The sequence below is a fragment of the Rattus norvegicus genome, chromosome X (genome assembly GCF_021556685.1).
Source record: "Rattus norvegicus strain SHRSP/BbbUtx chromosome X, alternate assembly SHRSP_T2T, whole genome shotgun sequence".
In the NCBI taxonomy this organism is placed as follows: domain Eukaryota; kingdom Metazoa; phylum Chordata; class Mammalia; order Rodentia; family Muridae; genus Rattus; species Rattus norvegicus.
This window is the reverse complement of record NC_141554.1, coordinates 31,217,255-31,232,292: the sequence shown is the minus strand read 5'-3', so window position 1 is coordinate 31,232,292 and position 15,038 is coordinate 31,217,255. Positions and strand designations below refer to the sequence as shown.

The following is a 15,038-nucleotide window of genomic DNA, read 5'->3' as shown; positions in this document are numbered from 1 at the left end:
ATATCATGGATGAATTTAGTAAGTCAGGAAGAGTGTATGCATAAATGAGTGGTGAAAGAATATTGTATATATCCCAAACTATGAGCACAATATTGCTCTGGAAAACCATTGACTAGTAGAGATTATCAGGCACATGAGCACACCATTGATGTGTCTACCCATCTGGCAATGAAACAAATACCTAAATTGATAATGTTATCAGTATTGCAAGGTGCTACACTATTTTTATTTTAAGCCAAAGTATAATTTAGACATGCTACAGAAGGAAAAATGGAGGTGAAATGTAAAATTACTGAAACAAAGATTCCTGTTTTCCAAAATTTTGAGTTGCTATGGCATTATGAAAGAGAAGAATGGAAACTTGGCCTTTTGTACTTCCAGTAAGTATAGTAAGTAATAAACTTATATTACCATTTTAATCATGTATGCTCCTATTGAAACACTAGTCATTGTTTTCAAGCTTGATGACCATCCTACTTACTGTTCTATTGGTCTGAAGAGACACCAAGACTGATGCAACTCTTATAAAAGAAGGAATTTAATTGGGGCTTACTTATAGTTTCAGAGGTTTAGTCTATTATCATCATTGCAGGGATCATGATAGTACTCAGGCGTATAGGATGCTGGGCAGTATCTGAGGGTTATAACCTGATCCACAGGAAAAGAATGAGAACTGGGCCTGGCAAATCCTACCCACAGTGAAATATTTCTTCAAACAAAGCCACATCTTTTGATCTTTTTTAAACAGTGCTACTCTGTAATGACTAAGCATTCAAAATAAGCCTATGGAAGCCATTCTTATTCAAATTACCACAATGACAGATATGCTTCCATTTTTCTAGCATCTATCTCAGAACAGCCATACCCAGTTCAAACTTTTGAAAGACAGAAAAAATATTCTCATCAGTAGATGACCAAAATGGAAATTCAATGTGGTTAATATGTGATTAAAATTTGATGGTATCATAGGAAAAAGGCTTTTAAAATGTACATATGTACACCACATATAATAGGTCTGATACCTACAAAGACCAGAAAAGGGTATCATATCTCCTGGAAATGGAGTTAGGGATGATTGTAAGCATCATGTGCGTGTTGGGAGCCACTGAAACTCTTTTCCATTCTCTATAAAAGGCTATTTCTTAATAAATAGGATGATACTAATTTACCTGAAGATTAGCAAAACATGTATAATAAGAGAAAACATGTTACTGTTTAACCGAGAGAGTAAGAACTGACTCTGGCAAATATGAGCACCATGCTCATTGATATGAGATGAGTCTTATCAAGTTGTATTATCTACTCAAAGTCATCATGAACTTGAGTAACATTTAGGATCATCTATCAGCTGAAATTCTAATTTTCTATCACCTAACCTTCACATTTCTAAGCCAACCTCTCATGTAACTAAAGATCAGGATAAGGGAAGGCTTTTGGGTGAGTGGCACAAGGTCAAAGCTCACACATGTGTTCTGTGTTATTCAGGGATAGAATACAATGAGATGGTTGACTAACACTTTCTGATTTTTCATACCAGATAACTTAAAATTTATGTATTTTATTTGGCTGGATCATAACAGCTGTCTATAGACTATAACTTTATGTGGCATCTTTTCATAAAATTCATTCCCAGTTTGTAAAGATAAACCCAATGATACAGAAACCAGGTGATTTGGAGACACATGAAACAGAATGGTCTCAGAAATATCACCACTCAACTCAAAGTTAAGAATGCTTCCTTACTCTTCTATTTCTCAAATTCTGTATTGTGCCCATTAACAGAAGACAATTAGAAGTTCATCTAGAGAATCTATACATTTTATGTTAAAGTTCTGTACAAGGCCCAACCCTCTAGGATGAGAAGAAGCCACTGTAGGTGTGTATGGGCCTTCCTAGAAAATGGGGGAAATTTCCCCCTCCTTTATCTTGCAGATTTATCCTCAGGATCAAGGAGAAAACCAAAAATCTTTGATTCTTTCACAACTTCTTATGTGATAGTAAGCTCAATATAAATTATGCATTGCTGTGGAATGTTTCAGGTATAAATAACAGAGAGAGAGAGAGAGAGAGAGAGAGAGAGAGAGAGAGAGAGAGAGAGAGATCATCAGGATTGCCAGAATATATCAGAGCAAAGACTGACCTTAGAGCAGATCAGTGTTGGAGATAAATATCCAGGGCCTTTAATCGTTCCTTGATCAGGAAACACCTTCAAAAGAGAATGACCTTATATCAAAAGGTGAGACTATTATAGATAAAGAGATGGCTCAGTGATTATGATCAACACTGAATGCTCGCTGAGGATATAGGTTCAGTTTCCAAAATCCATGTGACAATTCATCACTGTCTGTAACTCCATTTCCAGGAGATCTTCTTGCCTCCTCAGGCACCAATCACATGTGTTTTGTACAGACACACATGCAAACCAATATTTATACAAAAAATAATAAAATAAAACTTTCCCCACTGCTCTGAGGCTTCCCATTTGAGTGAAACGTGAGGAACTTTCTCAGTACCCAAGTGCACAGCCCACAGATGTGAGCATGTCAAGCAAATAGGAACATATTTGATGAATACAAGACAGAACCAGAAAAATCAATGCTTCCTCTTATTTGTATCCTGGAACAGAGAAAAATATGCCTAGAAAGCATAAATTCTATAAAATTATCTCAGCGCCAAGCTGCAGTTACCCATGGTGCCAGACAAGTCATCAAGTCACAGATCATTTAGTTCTCTTCAAAGTGTTGCTCCGAAATACACTATCTAGAAATACACCTTTGTCACAGTCTCCAGAATGGGTGAAACTTAACTCTATATCTGATAGCATCATTGCAATTCTTAGATCCAAATATTCCAGTAACAACCTTCCCAGATTACTATTTCCTTGGGATAATAATGTCATATTTTTTTCTGTCTTCTGTATTTTGTGTGTTAAGGCTAGCTTAAGTTGGATGTTTGAGATATGAAACCAAAAAAAAAAAAAAGATTCACTGATGCAACCTCATTTTCATCCCTCCTCCCCTCACATTATTTCTATCTTCCATATGTTTCTGCACTCTCATAGTCATTCCCAATAAAATGAAATGACTTCATTCACTCCTCTTCATCTGTCTCCTTCAAAAGTATGAGGATGCCACGTATCTCCACTTGGCAGTATCTTCTTATCTAAAGTGTATCTCTTGTAGGCAGCACATTGAGTTTTCAATAGTTGCACGACCTTCAACTACATTTAAATAAGAAGTTAATCAAGAAATCTAGGCTAATTTTTCTAGACCAGTATAATCCATTACTACCTACCAACTGAATCTTTAGCTTATGTCCACAAACAAATGTAGCTACTACCCCTGATCATTTTTTTATGGAAAATGGAGACCATCACAAACAAAGAAGCAAAAAAAAAACACACAACAGGAAATAATACAGACATCAAGAGACTTTGAGGAGGCCAGCCACAATATATATACCTACATCATAGTGCTTGCATCTTGGAGTCAAGGGACATGAAGAGAGAGCTGAAGGATTATAAGAGCCAGAATACAGGAAGTCTGCTCATGAAACAGTCTTTCCTAAATCAGACCAACAGTGTTATCCATGGACATGTTAATATAGAAGTGGGAAATTTTCATAAGATCCCACACTAGACAAAGAACTATAGAAATGTGATGGACAGACACTCCTGGGAAACCAGAGGAGACTGCTCTCTGCCCACATTCCTGACTCAAGAGGAAAACACCTTGTGCCATCTGTGTCCCCTGTGCACAGGAACCTAGGAGCAGTAGGGGCAGGGTCCTTCTGATTGTTGCCCTCATGGAGAGCTGAAAGCCAGCTCCAAGGAGCAGCTACAGGTCTGAGACCAGAGGTAAGACCAACTTTTCCGCTCCAAGTGATCTGCCTGGTGGACTAAGGACACAAAGGCAGAATTCCTCTGGGACCAGGCACTTCCAGTTTCTGGCTAGAGCCCAAACCTCAATGATCCCTGCCCACAGCTCCCTGCTCCCAAACCTTGTGGGAGAGAGAGCTGAAAACCCAGAAGTGCAGCCAATCCTAAGACTGCAGGACAGGAGAGACCACCACTTCTGCCCACCTTTTCCCACATACCTGGCCCAAGAGGAAACTGCATAGTGCCTCTGGACAGAGGAATTATAGGAGCAGTCAAGCTGCAGGAGCCCTACATTCCAAACTGCACCCAGATCTGAACTAAAGTGGTCAGACAGCTCTCTCTACTCAAATCCCGTGGGGGGTGGGAAGGCACAGCTAGACCTTCAGAGGGACAGACACTTCTGGGAAACCAGAGGAAGACTACTCTCTGCCCATGCTCCCAACTGAAGAGGAAAACACCTTGTGCTACCTGTGACCCCTGCTCACAGGGACCTAGACGAAGCAGGGGCAGGATCCTTCTTGTTCCTACCCACATGGAGAGCTGAAAGCCAGCAGACAGGAATGACTACATGCCTGAGAGCAGAACACTCTGTTCCCATAACTGGCTGAAAGAAAACAGGAAAACAGGTCTACAGCACTCCTGACACACAGGCATACAGGACAGTCAAGCCACTGTCAGAAACAGCAAGAAAAGCTAACACCAGACACAACCAGATGGCAAGAGGCAAGCAGAGGAACCTAAGCAACAGAAAAAAAGAAAACTTGGCATCATCAGAGCCCAATTCTCCCACCAATGCAAACACTGGATATCCAAACACACCAGAAAAGCAAGATCTAGATTTAAAATAACATTTTATCATGATGATGGAGGACTTTAAGAAGGACTTAAATAATTCGCTTAAAGAAATACAGGACAACACAAGTAAACAACTAGAAGCCCGTAAAGAGGAAACACAAAAATCCCTTAAAGAAATACTGGAAATGAACAACAAAACAGGAGAAGGAAATGAACAAAACAATCCAGGAATTGAAAATGGAAATAGAAACAATAAAGAAAGCACAAAGGGAGACAACCCTGGAGATAGAAAACTTAGGGAAGAGATCGGAGTCATAGATGTGAGCAACACCAACAGAATACAAGAGATAGAAGAGAAAATCTCAGGAGCAGAAGATACCATAGAAAACAGTGAAACAACTGTCAAAGATAACATAAAATAGAAAAAGATCCTAGAGCAAAACATACAGGAAATCTAAAACAGAATAAGAAGATCAAACATGGGGATAATATGTTTAGAAGAGAGTGAAGACTCCCAACTTAAAGGGCCAGTAAATATTTTCAACAAAATCTCAGAAGAAAACTTCCCTAACCTAACAAGAGTGATACCCATAAACATACAAGAAGCCTACAGAACACCAAAGACATTGGACCAGAAAAGAAACTCTTCCTGTCACATAATCGTCAAAATACCAAATGCACAAAGCAAAGAAATATATTAAAAGGAAAAGTAAGGGAAAAAGGAAAAGTAACATAGAAAGGCAGACCTATCAGAATTACACCAGACTTCTCACCAGAGATTAGGAAATCCAGAAGATCCTGGAATGATGTCATACAGACCCTAAGAGAACACAAATGTCAGCCCAGGTTAATGTATCCAGCAAAACTCTCAATTGACATAGATGGAGAAACCAAGATATTCCATGACAAAACCAAATTTACACAATATCTTTCCACAAATCCAGCCCTACAAAGGATAATAAATGGCAAAACCCAACACAAGGAGGAAAGCTATACCCTAGAAGAAGGAAGAAACTAATCTTTTTGCAACAAAAACAAAAGACGAGAAGCACACAAACATAATCTCACCTCCAAATACTAAAATAACAGGACGCAATAATCACCTTTCCTTAATTCTCTCAACATCAATGGAACCAAATGCCCAATAAAAAGATACAAATTAACTAAAGACAGGATGCATAATGAGGATCCAGCATTTTGCTGTCCATAGGAAACACACCTCCGAGACAAACACAGATACTACCTCAGAATAAAAGGCTGGAAAACAACTTTCCAAGCAAATTGTCTGAAGAAGCAAGCTGGTGTAGCAATTCTAATATCGAATAAAATCAACATTCAACCAAAAGTCATCAGTAAGGATAAGGAAGGACACTTCATGTTCATCAAAGGAAAAATCCACCAAGATGAACTCTCAATCCTAAATATCAACGCTTCAAATACAAGGGCACCTACATAAATAAAACAAACCTTACTAAAGCTCAAAGCACACATTGCTCCTCACACAATAATAGTAGGAGATTTCAACACCCCACTCTCATCAATGGACAGATCATGGAAACAGAAAGCAAACAGAGACAGAGACAGACTAAGAAAAGTCATGAATCAAATGGATTTAACAGATATTTATACAACATTCTATCCTAAAACAAAAGGATATACCTTCTTCTAACCACCTCATGGTACTTTCTCCAAAATTGACCATATAATTGGTCATAAAACAGGCCTCAACAGATACAGAAGATAGAAATAATCCATGGGTCCCATCAGACCACCAGGCACTAAAGCTGGTCTTCAATGACAATAAGGGAAGAACGCCCACATATACGTGGAAGGTGAACAATGCTCTACTCAATGATAACCCGGTCAAGGAAGAAATAAAGAAATTAAAGACTTCTTAGAATTTAATGAAAATGAAGGTACAACATACCCAAACTTATGGGACACAATGAAAGCTGTGCTAAGAGGAAAACTCATAGCACTGAGTGCCTGCAGAAAGAAACAGGAGAGAGCATATATCAGCAGCTTGACAGCACACCAAAAATCTCTAGAACAAAAAGAAGCAAATACACGCAGGAGGAGTAGAAGGCAGGAAATAAGCAAACTCAGGGCTGAAATCAACCAAGTAGAAACAAAAAGGACATAGAAAGAATCAACAGAACCAAAAGTTGTTTTTTTGAGAAAGTCAACAAGATAGATAACCCCTTAGCCAGACTAACGAAAGGACACAGAGACTCTCTCCAAATTAACAAAATCAGAATTGAAAAGGGAGACATAACTACAGAATCAGAGGAGATTCAAAAAATCATCAGATTCTACTACAAAAGCCTATATTCAACAAAACTTGAAAATCCTATTTCCTAAACAGATACCAGGTACCGAAGTTAAATCAGGAACATATAAACCATTTAAACAACCCCATAACTCCTAACAAAATAGAAGCAGTCATTAAAGGTCTCCCAACCAAAAAGAGGTCAGGTCCAGACGAGTTCAGTGCAGAATTCTATCAGACCTTCATAGAAGACCTCATACCAATACTATCCAAACTATTCCACAAAAATAAAACAGATGGAGCACTACAGAATTCCTTCTATGAAGCCACAATTACTCTTATACCTAAACCACACAAACACCCAACAAATAAACAGAACTTGAGGCCACATTCCTTTATGAATATCGACGCAAAAATACTCAATAAAATTCTGGCAAACCAAATCCAAGAGCACTTCAAAACAATCATCCACCATGATCAAGTAGGCTTCACCCAGGCATACAGGGATGGTTTAATATACGGAAAACCATGAACGTAATCCATTATATGAACAAACTGAAAGAACAAAACCACGTGATCATTTCATTAGATGCTGAGAAAGCATTTGACAAAATTCAACACCCCTTCATGATAAAAGTCCTGGAAAGAATAGGAATTCAAGGCCCATACCTAAACATAGTAAAAGCTATATACAGCAAACCAGTTGCTAACATTACACTAAATGGAGAGAAACTTGAAGCAATCCCACTAAAATCAGGGACTAAACAAGGATGCCCACTCTCTCCCTACTTATTCAATATAGTTCTTGAAATTCTAGCCAGAGCAATCAGACAACAAAAGCAGATCAAGGGGATACAGATTGGAAAAGAAGAAGGCAAAATATCACTATTTGCAGATGATGTGATAGTATATTTAAGTGATCCCAAAAATTCCACCAGAGAACTACTAAAGGTGATAAACAACTTCAGCAAAGTGGCTGGGTATAAAATTAACTCAAATAAAGCCTTCCTCTACACAAAAAAGAAACAAGCCGAGAAATAAATTAGGAAAACGACCCCCTTCATAATAGTCCCAAATAATATAAAATACCTCAGTGTGATTTAACCAAGCAAGTAAAAGAACTGTATGATAAGCACTTCAAGCCTCTGAAGATAGAAATTGAAGACCACCTCAGAAGATGGAAAGATCTCCCATGCTCATGGATTGGCAGGACTAACATAGTAAAAATGACCATTTTACCAAAAGCGATCTACAGATTCAGTGCAATCCCCATCAAAATACCAATCCAATTCTTCAGAGAGTTAAACAGAACAATTTGCAAATTCATCTGGAATAACAAAAAACCCAGGATAGCTAAAACTATCCTCAACAATGATAGGACTTCTGGGGGAATCACTATCCCTGAACTCAAGCAGTATTACAGAGCAATAGTGATAAAAACTGCATGGATTTGGTACAGAAACAGACAGATAGACCAATGGAATAGAATTGAAGACCCAGAAATGAACCCACACACCTAAGGGCACTTGATTTTTGACAAAAGAGCCAAAACCATCCAATGGAAAAAAGATAGCATTTTCAGCAAATGGTGCTGGTTCAACTGGAGGTCAGCATGTAGAAGAATGCAGATTGATCCATGCTTATCACCCTGTACAAAGCTTAAGTCCAAGTGGATCAAGGACCTCCACATCAAACCAGATACACTCAAACTAATAGAAGAAAAAGTGGGGAAGCATCTCGAACACATGAGCACTTGAGAAAATTTCCTGAACAAAACACCAATGGCTTATGCGCTAAGATCAAGAATCAACAAATGGGATCTCATAAAACTGCAAAGCTTCTGTAAGGCAAAGGACATTGTTTTTGGCACAAAATAGCAACCAACAGATTGGGAAAAGATCTTTACCAATCCTACAACAGATAGAGGGCTTATCTCCAAAATATACAAAGAACTCAAGAAGTTAGTCTGCAAGGGAGACAAATAACCCTATTAAAAAATGAGGTTCACATGGACTGACCCTGGACTCTGACCTCATAGGTAGCAATGAATACCCTAGTAAGAGCACCAGTGGAAGGGGAAGCCCTTGGTCCTGCCAAGACTGAAACGCCAGTGAACATGATTGTTGGGAGGAGGGCGGCAATGGGGGGAGGATGGGGAGGGGAACACCCATAAAGAAGGGGAGGTGGAAGGGTTAGGGGGATGTTGGCCCGGAAACCGGGAAAGGGAATAACACTCGATATGTAAATAAGAAATACTCAAGTTAATAAAAAAAATTAATAAAAAAGAAAACTTTGCCAACCAAGTAGTGCTTTCAGGGACTAAACAACCCCCGAAAGACTGTACATGACTGACTCAGGCCTCCAACTGCAAATGTAGCAGAGAAGAGCCTTATTGGGTCACCAGTGAAAAGGAAGCACTTGGTGCTGCCACGTTAGGACCCACAGTGCAGGGGAATATGGGGTTGACAGGAAGGGGGATGTATAGGGGGAATAACTTTATGGGGGAGAGGGAAGGGGAGAGGAGGCCTGGAGGATTATGGACAGGAAATAGGGAAGGGGAATAACATTTGAAATGTAAGTAAAGAAATATATCTAATAAAAAATTTTTAAAAAATGGGGTTCAGAGCTAAACAAAGAATTCACTGCTGAGGAATGTTGAATGGCTGAGAAACACCTAAAGAAATGTTCAACATCTTTAGTCATAAGGGAAATGCAAGTCAAAACAACCCTGAGAATTCACCTCACACCAGTGAGAATGGCTATGATCAAAAACTCAGGTGACAGCAAATGCTGGCAAGGATGTGGAGAAAGAGGAACACTCCTCCATTGTTGGTGGGATTGCAGACTGGTACAACCATTCTGGAAATCAGTCTGGAGGTTCCTCAGAAAATTGGACATTGAACTACCTGAGGACCCAGCTATACCTCTCTTGGGCATAGACCCAAAAGATGCCCCGACCTATAACAAAGACACATGCTCCACTATGTTCATAGCAGCCTTATGTATAATTGCCAGAAGCTGGAATAACCCAGATGCCCTTCAACGGAAGAATGGATACAGAAAATGTGGTATGTCTACACAATGGAATACTACTCAGCTATCAAAAACAATGACTTTATGAAATTCATAGGCAAATAAATGGAACTGGAAAATATCATCCTGAGTGAGGTAAACCAATCACAGAAAAACACACATGATATGCACTCACTGATAAATGGATATTAGCCCTAATGCTCGAATTACCCTAGATGCACAGAACAACATGAAACTCAAGAAGGATGACCAAAATGCGAATGCTTCACTCCTTCTTTAAAAGGGGAAGAAGACTATCCTTGGGAGGGAATAGGGAGGCAAAGTTTAGAACAGAGGCAGAAGGAACACCCATTCAGAGCCTGCCCCACATGTGGCCCATACATTTACAGCCACCAAACTTGGTAAGATGCATGAAGCAAAGAAGTGAAGACTGACAGGAACCGGATGTAGATCTCTCCTGAGAGACACATCCAGAATACAGCAAATAAATAGGTGAATGCCAGCAGCAAACCACTGAACTGAGAACAGGACCCCCGCTGAAGGAATCAGAGAAAGGCCTGAAAAAGCTGAAGGGGCTTGAGACCCCATATGAACAGCAATGCCAACTAACCAGAGCTTCCAGGGACTAAGCCACTACCCAAGGACTATGGACTCACCCTGGGCTCCAACCTCATAGGTAGCAATGGATAGCCTAGTAAGGGCACCAATGGAAGGGGAAGCCCTTGGTCCTGCGAAGACTGAACCACCAGTGAACGTGATTGTTGGTGGGAGGGTGGTGATGGGGGGATAATGGGGAGGGGAAGCCCATATAGAAGGGGAGGTGGAGAGGTTAGTAGGATGTTGGCCCAGAAACCGGAAGGGGAACAATAGAAATGCAAATAAGAAATACTCAAGTTAGTAAAGATAAAAAATACCCAATTTAATAAAAATGGAAGAAAAAAAAAGAACTATAATCAACTAAAGACTGCTGAGCAAAGTATATTAGCATCTCCCATAGATAAACCCTTTACTAGTTGTCCAGTGCAGAGTAGTCAGCCTGGATATATACACATCAAAAATGAATTCAGCCTGTTGTAAATATATATTTGTCCATGAACATACATACACATATGCATATTTGTGTAACAGCAGTAAAGCAAAAGAAAAGCTATTGATTTGAGGGTGGCGTGCAGGGTAGCTAGGAAAGGCTCAAATGAGAAAAGTGATGGAAGAAGTAATGTAGTTATATTTCAATTAAAAATACTTTTAAAAAAGTTTTAGGGCAAGGCCCAGATAGAGGTTAGGAGAAGATAGTCAATATCAAAACCTGGATTAAGTTACTAAACACTTGTAAAACCAAAGCCACGGCTAGAGCTCAGTAGGTATTTGTGTGGGAGGCAGACAACGATCATTGGTAATTTGCCCAGAGTTTTGTTGCCAAGGCCCACAAAAATATTTAGCCGCCAAATAACAAGGGCCACTCTAATTGAAAAAGTACCCAGGAAGTGAGTAAGTCTGTCCTATGCCCTATAACTTGACCTGCTAACTTCATCAATCTGGGCATTGACAAGAATGTAAGCCTCAGATGCAAGTATGCCACTCTAGCATGGCTAGCCCTATCTCTGAGCATGGAAAGTCTCCTTTGAGAAATTTCTCATCATTGACAATCAGATTCTAAAGGCTGTTGCTGAAAAGGGTAAGAATGTGGCTGTGGAAATTTGAGAACAAAAACAACTTCTGTCCTCTTTCCAGACTTAGATCTCTCTCTTACTATCTTAAGCTTACTAAGTTTCAGTTAAAACCCACCTGTTTTCAGTTGCTTAAAGACTCCATTGCAGAGCAGAAGTCAGGAAAAGTTATTCAGTCCTAAGTTAGTACACAGTTCAGTAACCCAAGGTAATGGCAGGGGTGAGTATGAGCAAAGTACACTGATGAATATGCATGTACAAACATACAAAAGAACAAATAAACAAAAGATAATAAGAAAAATGTCAAAGGATTCTGGAAAGATCCCCTTGGCTTCCCAATCATGCCCAAAAGGAAAAGGGACAAAGGCACACACTTCAAAACCTGCCTCAGAGTGAACAGGCAAGCTGGTATCTGAAGGAGTAGATAGGTAATATCTGGTCATCAAAATAAAACAGGAGGTGACATCTCCTTTTTCAGGAGGTTTTCAATGGCATTTCTAAATTAGAGAGGAGCACTTGCTGGCAGACAGGGGTTCCTACTGTGAGAAAAGACAGTTTTTTGGAGTTTCACTAGGATGACATTTTGTCGTACCCAACATGTGTGGATTGTAAACACCAAATGGCTGTCTTATGCAGTATCCAGTTCTTGACACTAAAAACTTCAAATGTTAGAGTTCACCGTACTGCTTCTAATATTTGTCTCTGAGGATTATAGAGTAAAAGGCAAACTAACTCATTTTTCTTCATTGCCAAAGTACAAGTTTTCCCAAATGAAAAAAAAGTGTGTGTGTGTGTGTGTGTGTGTGTGTGTGTGTGTGTGTGTGTGTATCCAAAATAAATAGAATCTGTTCCTTTATACAGTAGTTTTACAGGATTTTGTACTCTGGCAAGATTCTTGACAGTGTACATGAAGGACAGGAATGAAAATTCAACAGAAAATGGGCTAAAGCATTCACTTCACTCCCTGCTTTGAGGTATCTTCTTGGCCTCCCTATGAATTTTCAGAGAAATGATGAGAAATACCTATTTCTGAACCTTGATGTATTAGTTTGAAAAATATCATAGACAGGGGACTGGAGGTATGGCTCAATAGAGGTTGACAGACTATGATCTGTAGGCAAAATAGAACCCACAGCTTGTGGTTTTATAACTTAAAGACACTACTGGAACAGGCTGGCACTGGAGTCTAGATGAAAAATCAGGCCATTGCCCTCCATTCTTTCTTTTTCCTCTACTCCAAGACCCTGCTTCACAGACTAGTGAGTGTTGTTCAACCATGCATACATTGAGGCCATTGATATTGACAACTTTTGGACACCAAGCCATCTAGGATCCTTCTGACTAACTGCCCAAGTTTAATGATAGTGGGTGCTAACAAGGAAGAGTACAACTCATCTAGGTTAGGTCCTCCTAACCCTATTCACCACCTGTCATTCCTTCTTGAGCCAGTGCCCAGCCATATGAGCACATTTCTTTCTGAGTAAGTCTTTATAACTCTATATATAGTGGCAACTGCTCTTATGACCAGCCACCCTAGGGAAATGATGCAGAATGCAGCAAGATTTCTCCCACTCAGTAAATGACACAACCTCCTCTGTGTTGACTTTGGGCAAGAAAAATGCCAAATAATTGTTGTCTGTCATTTCACATTAAAAATTGGGACTAAAATGTCTAAAATACACTATCTAAATAGATTAACCATCATGACTGTGGAACCTGGGGAAAGGGAAATGAGAGTCTGTGCCAAGAAATCAGAGAAGGCTCTGATTTAATCTGCATTCAAAAAAGCGTAGCAAGTCTTAGATCTGTGGACCAGAACACATACACTTCTGAGACACTGTGTCATCTGCACATCAAGATCAGTTGATGGTGGATATTAATGCCACTTAACAGTCTCAGTTATATGGGGAATGTGAATGCCACCTACTGGGCACAAACAGCCTCAACACATTGGACACATTGCAAAACACACTCCAGAACCTGGAAGTAGCAACTACCACCCAGCAGGATTGCTTGCAGTTAGGTCACACTGTTGCCACAGCTGGCTGAAGTCTTACTGATAGGCTTTCTTGAGTGCAATCAAACTTCTCAGGGCAGAACAGTTTTCCAATGTCTTTGCTATGTAGTTGCACTGGGTACAGAAGAATGTTTCTTGTATCTCTGCCCTCTTCTTGAATAGCAATTTGGGAATGATCTCTCAAAAGATCAGTCCAAGTCCCAGTCCCAAAGACCTGTGAGTGTGAGCTTATTAGGAAATAGCATTTGTCAGCAGATGTAATCAAATTAAAGGATCTTGGAATGTGCTTATTCTGTACTGTGTGAGGGTCTTAGGTTCAGTTACAGATGACTTTCTAGAGAGATCATGAGGACATTTGAGATACAAGACAGGAGAAGATATGAGAATTCAGAGTGAGGATTTCCCATGCCACAGAATAAATACCAAAGATTTCTGACAGCTGCCAGAGTTTAAGAGAGGGCTACAAAAAGGATTTGTCTTTAACTCCCTTACAAATTCAGCAATATCAAGAGACCAATGTATCACACATTAAAATGCCAATAGCATCCTCCTCCAGAGTGACAATTGAAACTGTTCCCTGGTACTTACAAATGCCCCTTAAGAATCAAGATGGCCTCGTCTTTTTTTTGTTTGTTTGTTTATGCTGTGTTGCCATTATGTCCTCTAACTGAAAAAGAAGGCACTTCTGATGTCTGTGAAAATTCTCCAGTCATCAGATCACCTAAGCAGCAATGTAAGACCACATCATGGAGGCAAATTCAAAGTAGAACTAAAGTGGGGAAACAGGAACACAGAAAAAAATTACCGTCTTCATCATTGATGAGGTCATTCCTCTGAGTCACTCAATGTAAACAGGAACTTCTTTTAATCCATTTGGATCACTAGAAATTAAATAAGATTTGTTATCTTTGCTTCTTTACAAGGTAACGGTAAATTTCAGGGTCCTGGGACAAGAAAGGAACCTATGGCCATCAGAGAGAGGAGAAGATACATACACACACACACACACACACACACACACACACACAAAATAAAACACAGAGAGAGAGAGAGAGAGAGAGAGAGAGAGAGAGAGAGAGAGAAACAGAAGGAGACACCGAGCACAGAGGAACAGAGACAGATAGACTTACAGAGACAAAGACAAACTTACAGAGACAAACAGACTTACATACAGAGAAGCAGACAGACCAACAAACAGACTTGCAGAGAGGCAGACAGAGACAAACTGACTTGCAGTCAGAGGGGCAGATAGTGACCAGAAGACAGACAGACAGACTGTTACATACAGACTTACACAGAAGGACAAACAGTTACAGACAAACTTACAGAGTCAGACAGGCTTACATGCAGAGAAGTAGACAGACAGGCTGGCTGACAAAC

At 39.7% G+C, this 15,038-nt stretch overlaps 1 protein-coding gene across 3 annotated transcripts in view; it reads right to left on the bottom strand.

The window, feature by feature from the left end:
- Window positions 1–14,539, bottom strand: part of LOC120099331 (uncharacterized) — a 51,000-nt gene extending 36,461 nt beyond the window's left edge. For all 3 annotated transcript variants that reach the window (XM_087600962.1, XM_087600961.1, XM_087600959.1), the window contains exons 1-2: window positions 14,464–14,539; window positions 2,141–2,206 (exon numbers count right to left, since the gene is read on the bottom strand). In XM_087600962.1, the coding sequence (XP_087457088.1) occupies window positions 2,141–2,206; window positions 14,464–14,487 (90 nt within the window). In that variant the 5' untranslated portion in view covers window positions 14,488–14,539. The remainder of the gene's footprint in view (window positions 1–2,140; window positions 2,207–14,463) is intronic.
- Window positions 14,540–15,038: the final 499 nt, after the last annotated feature.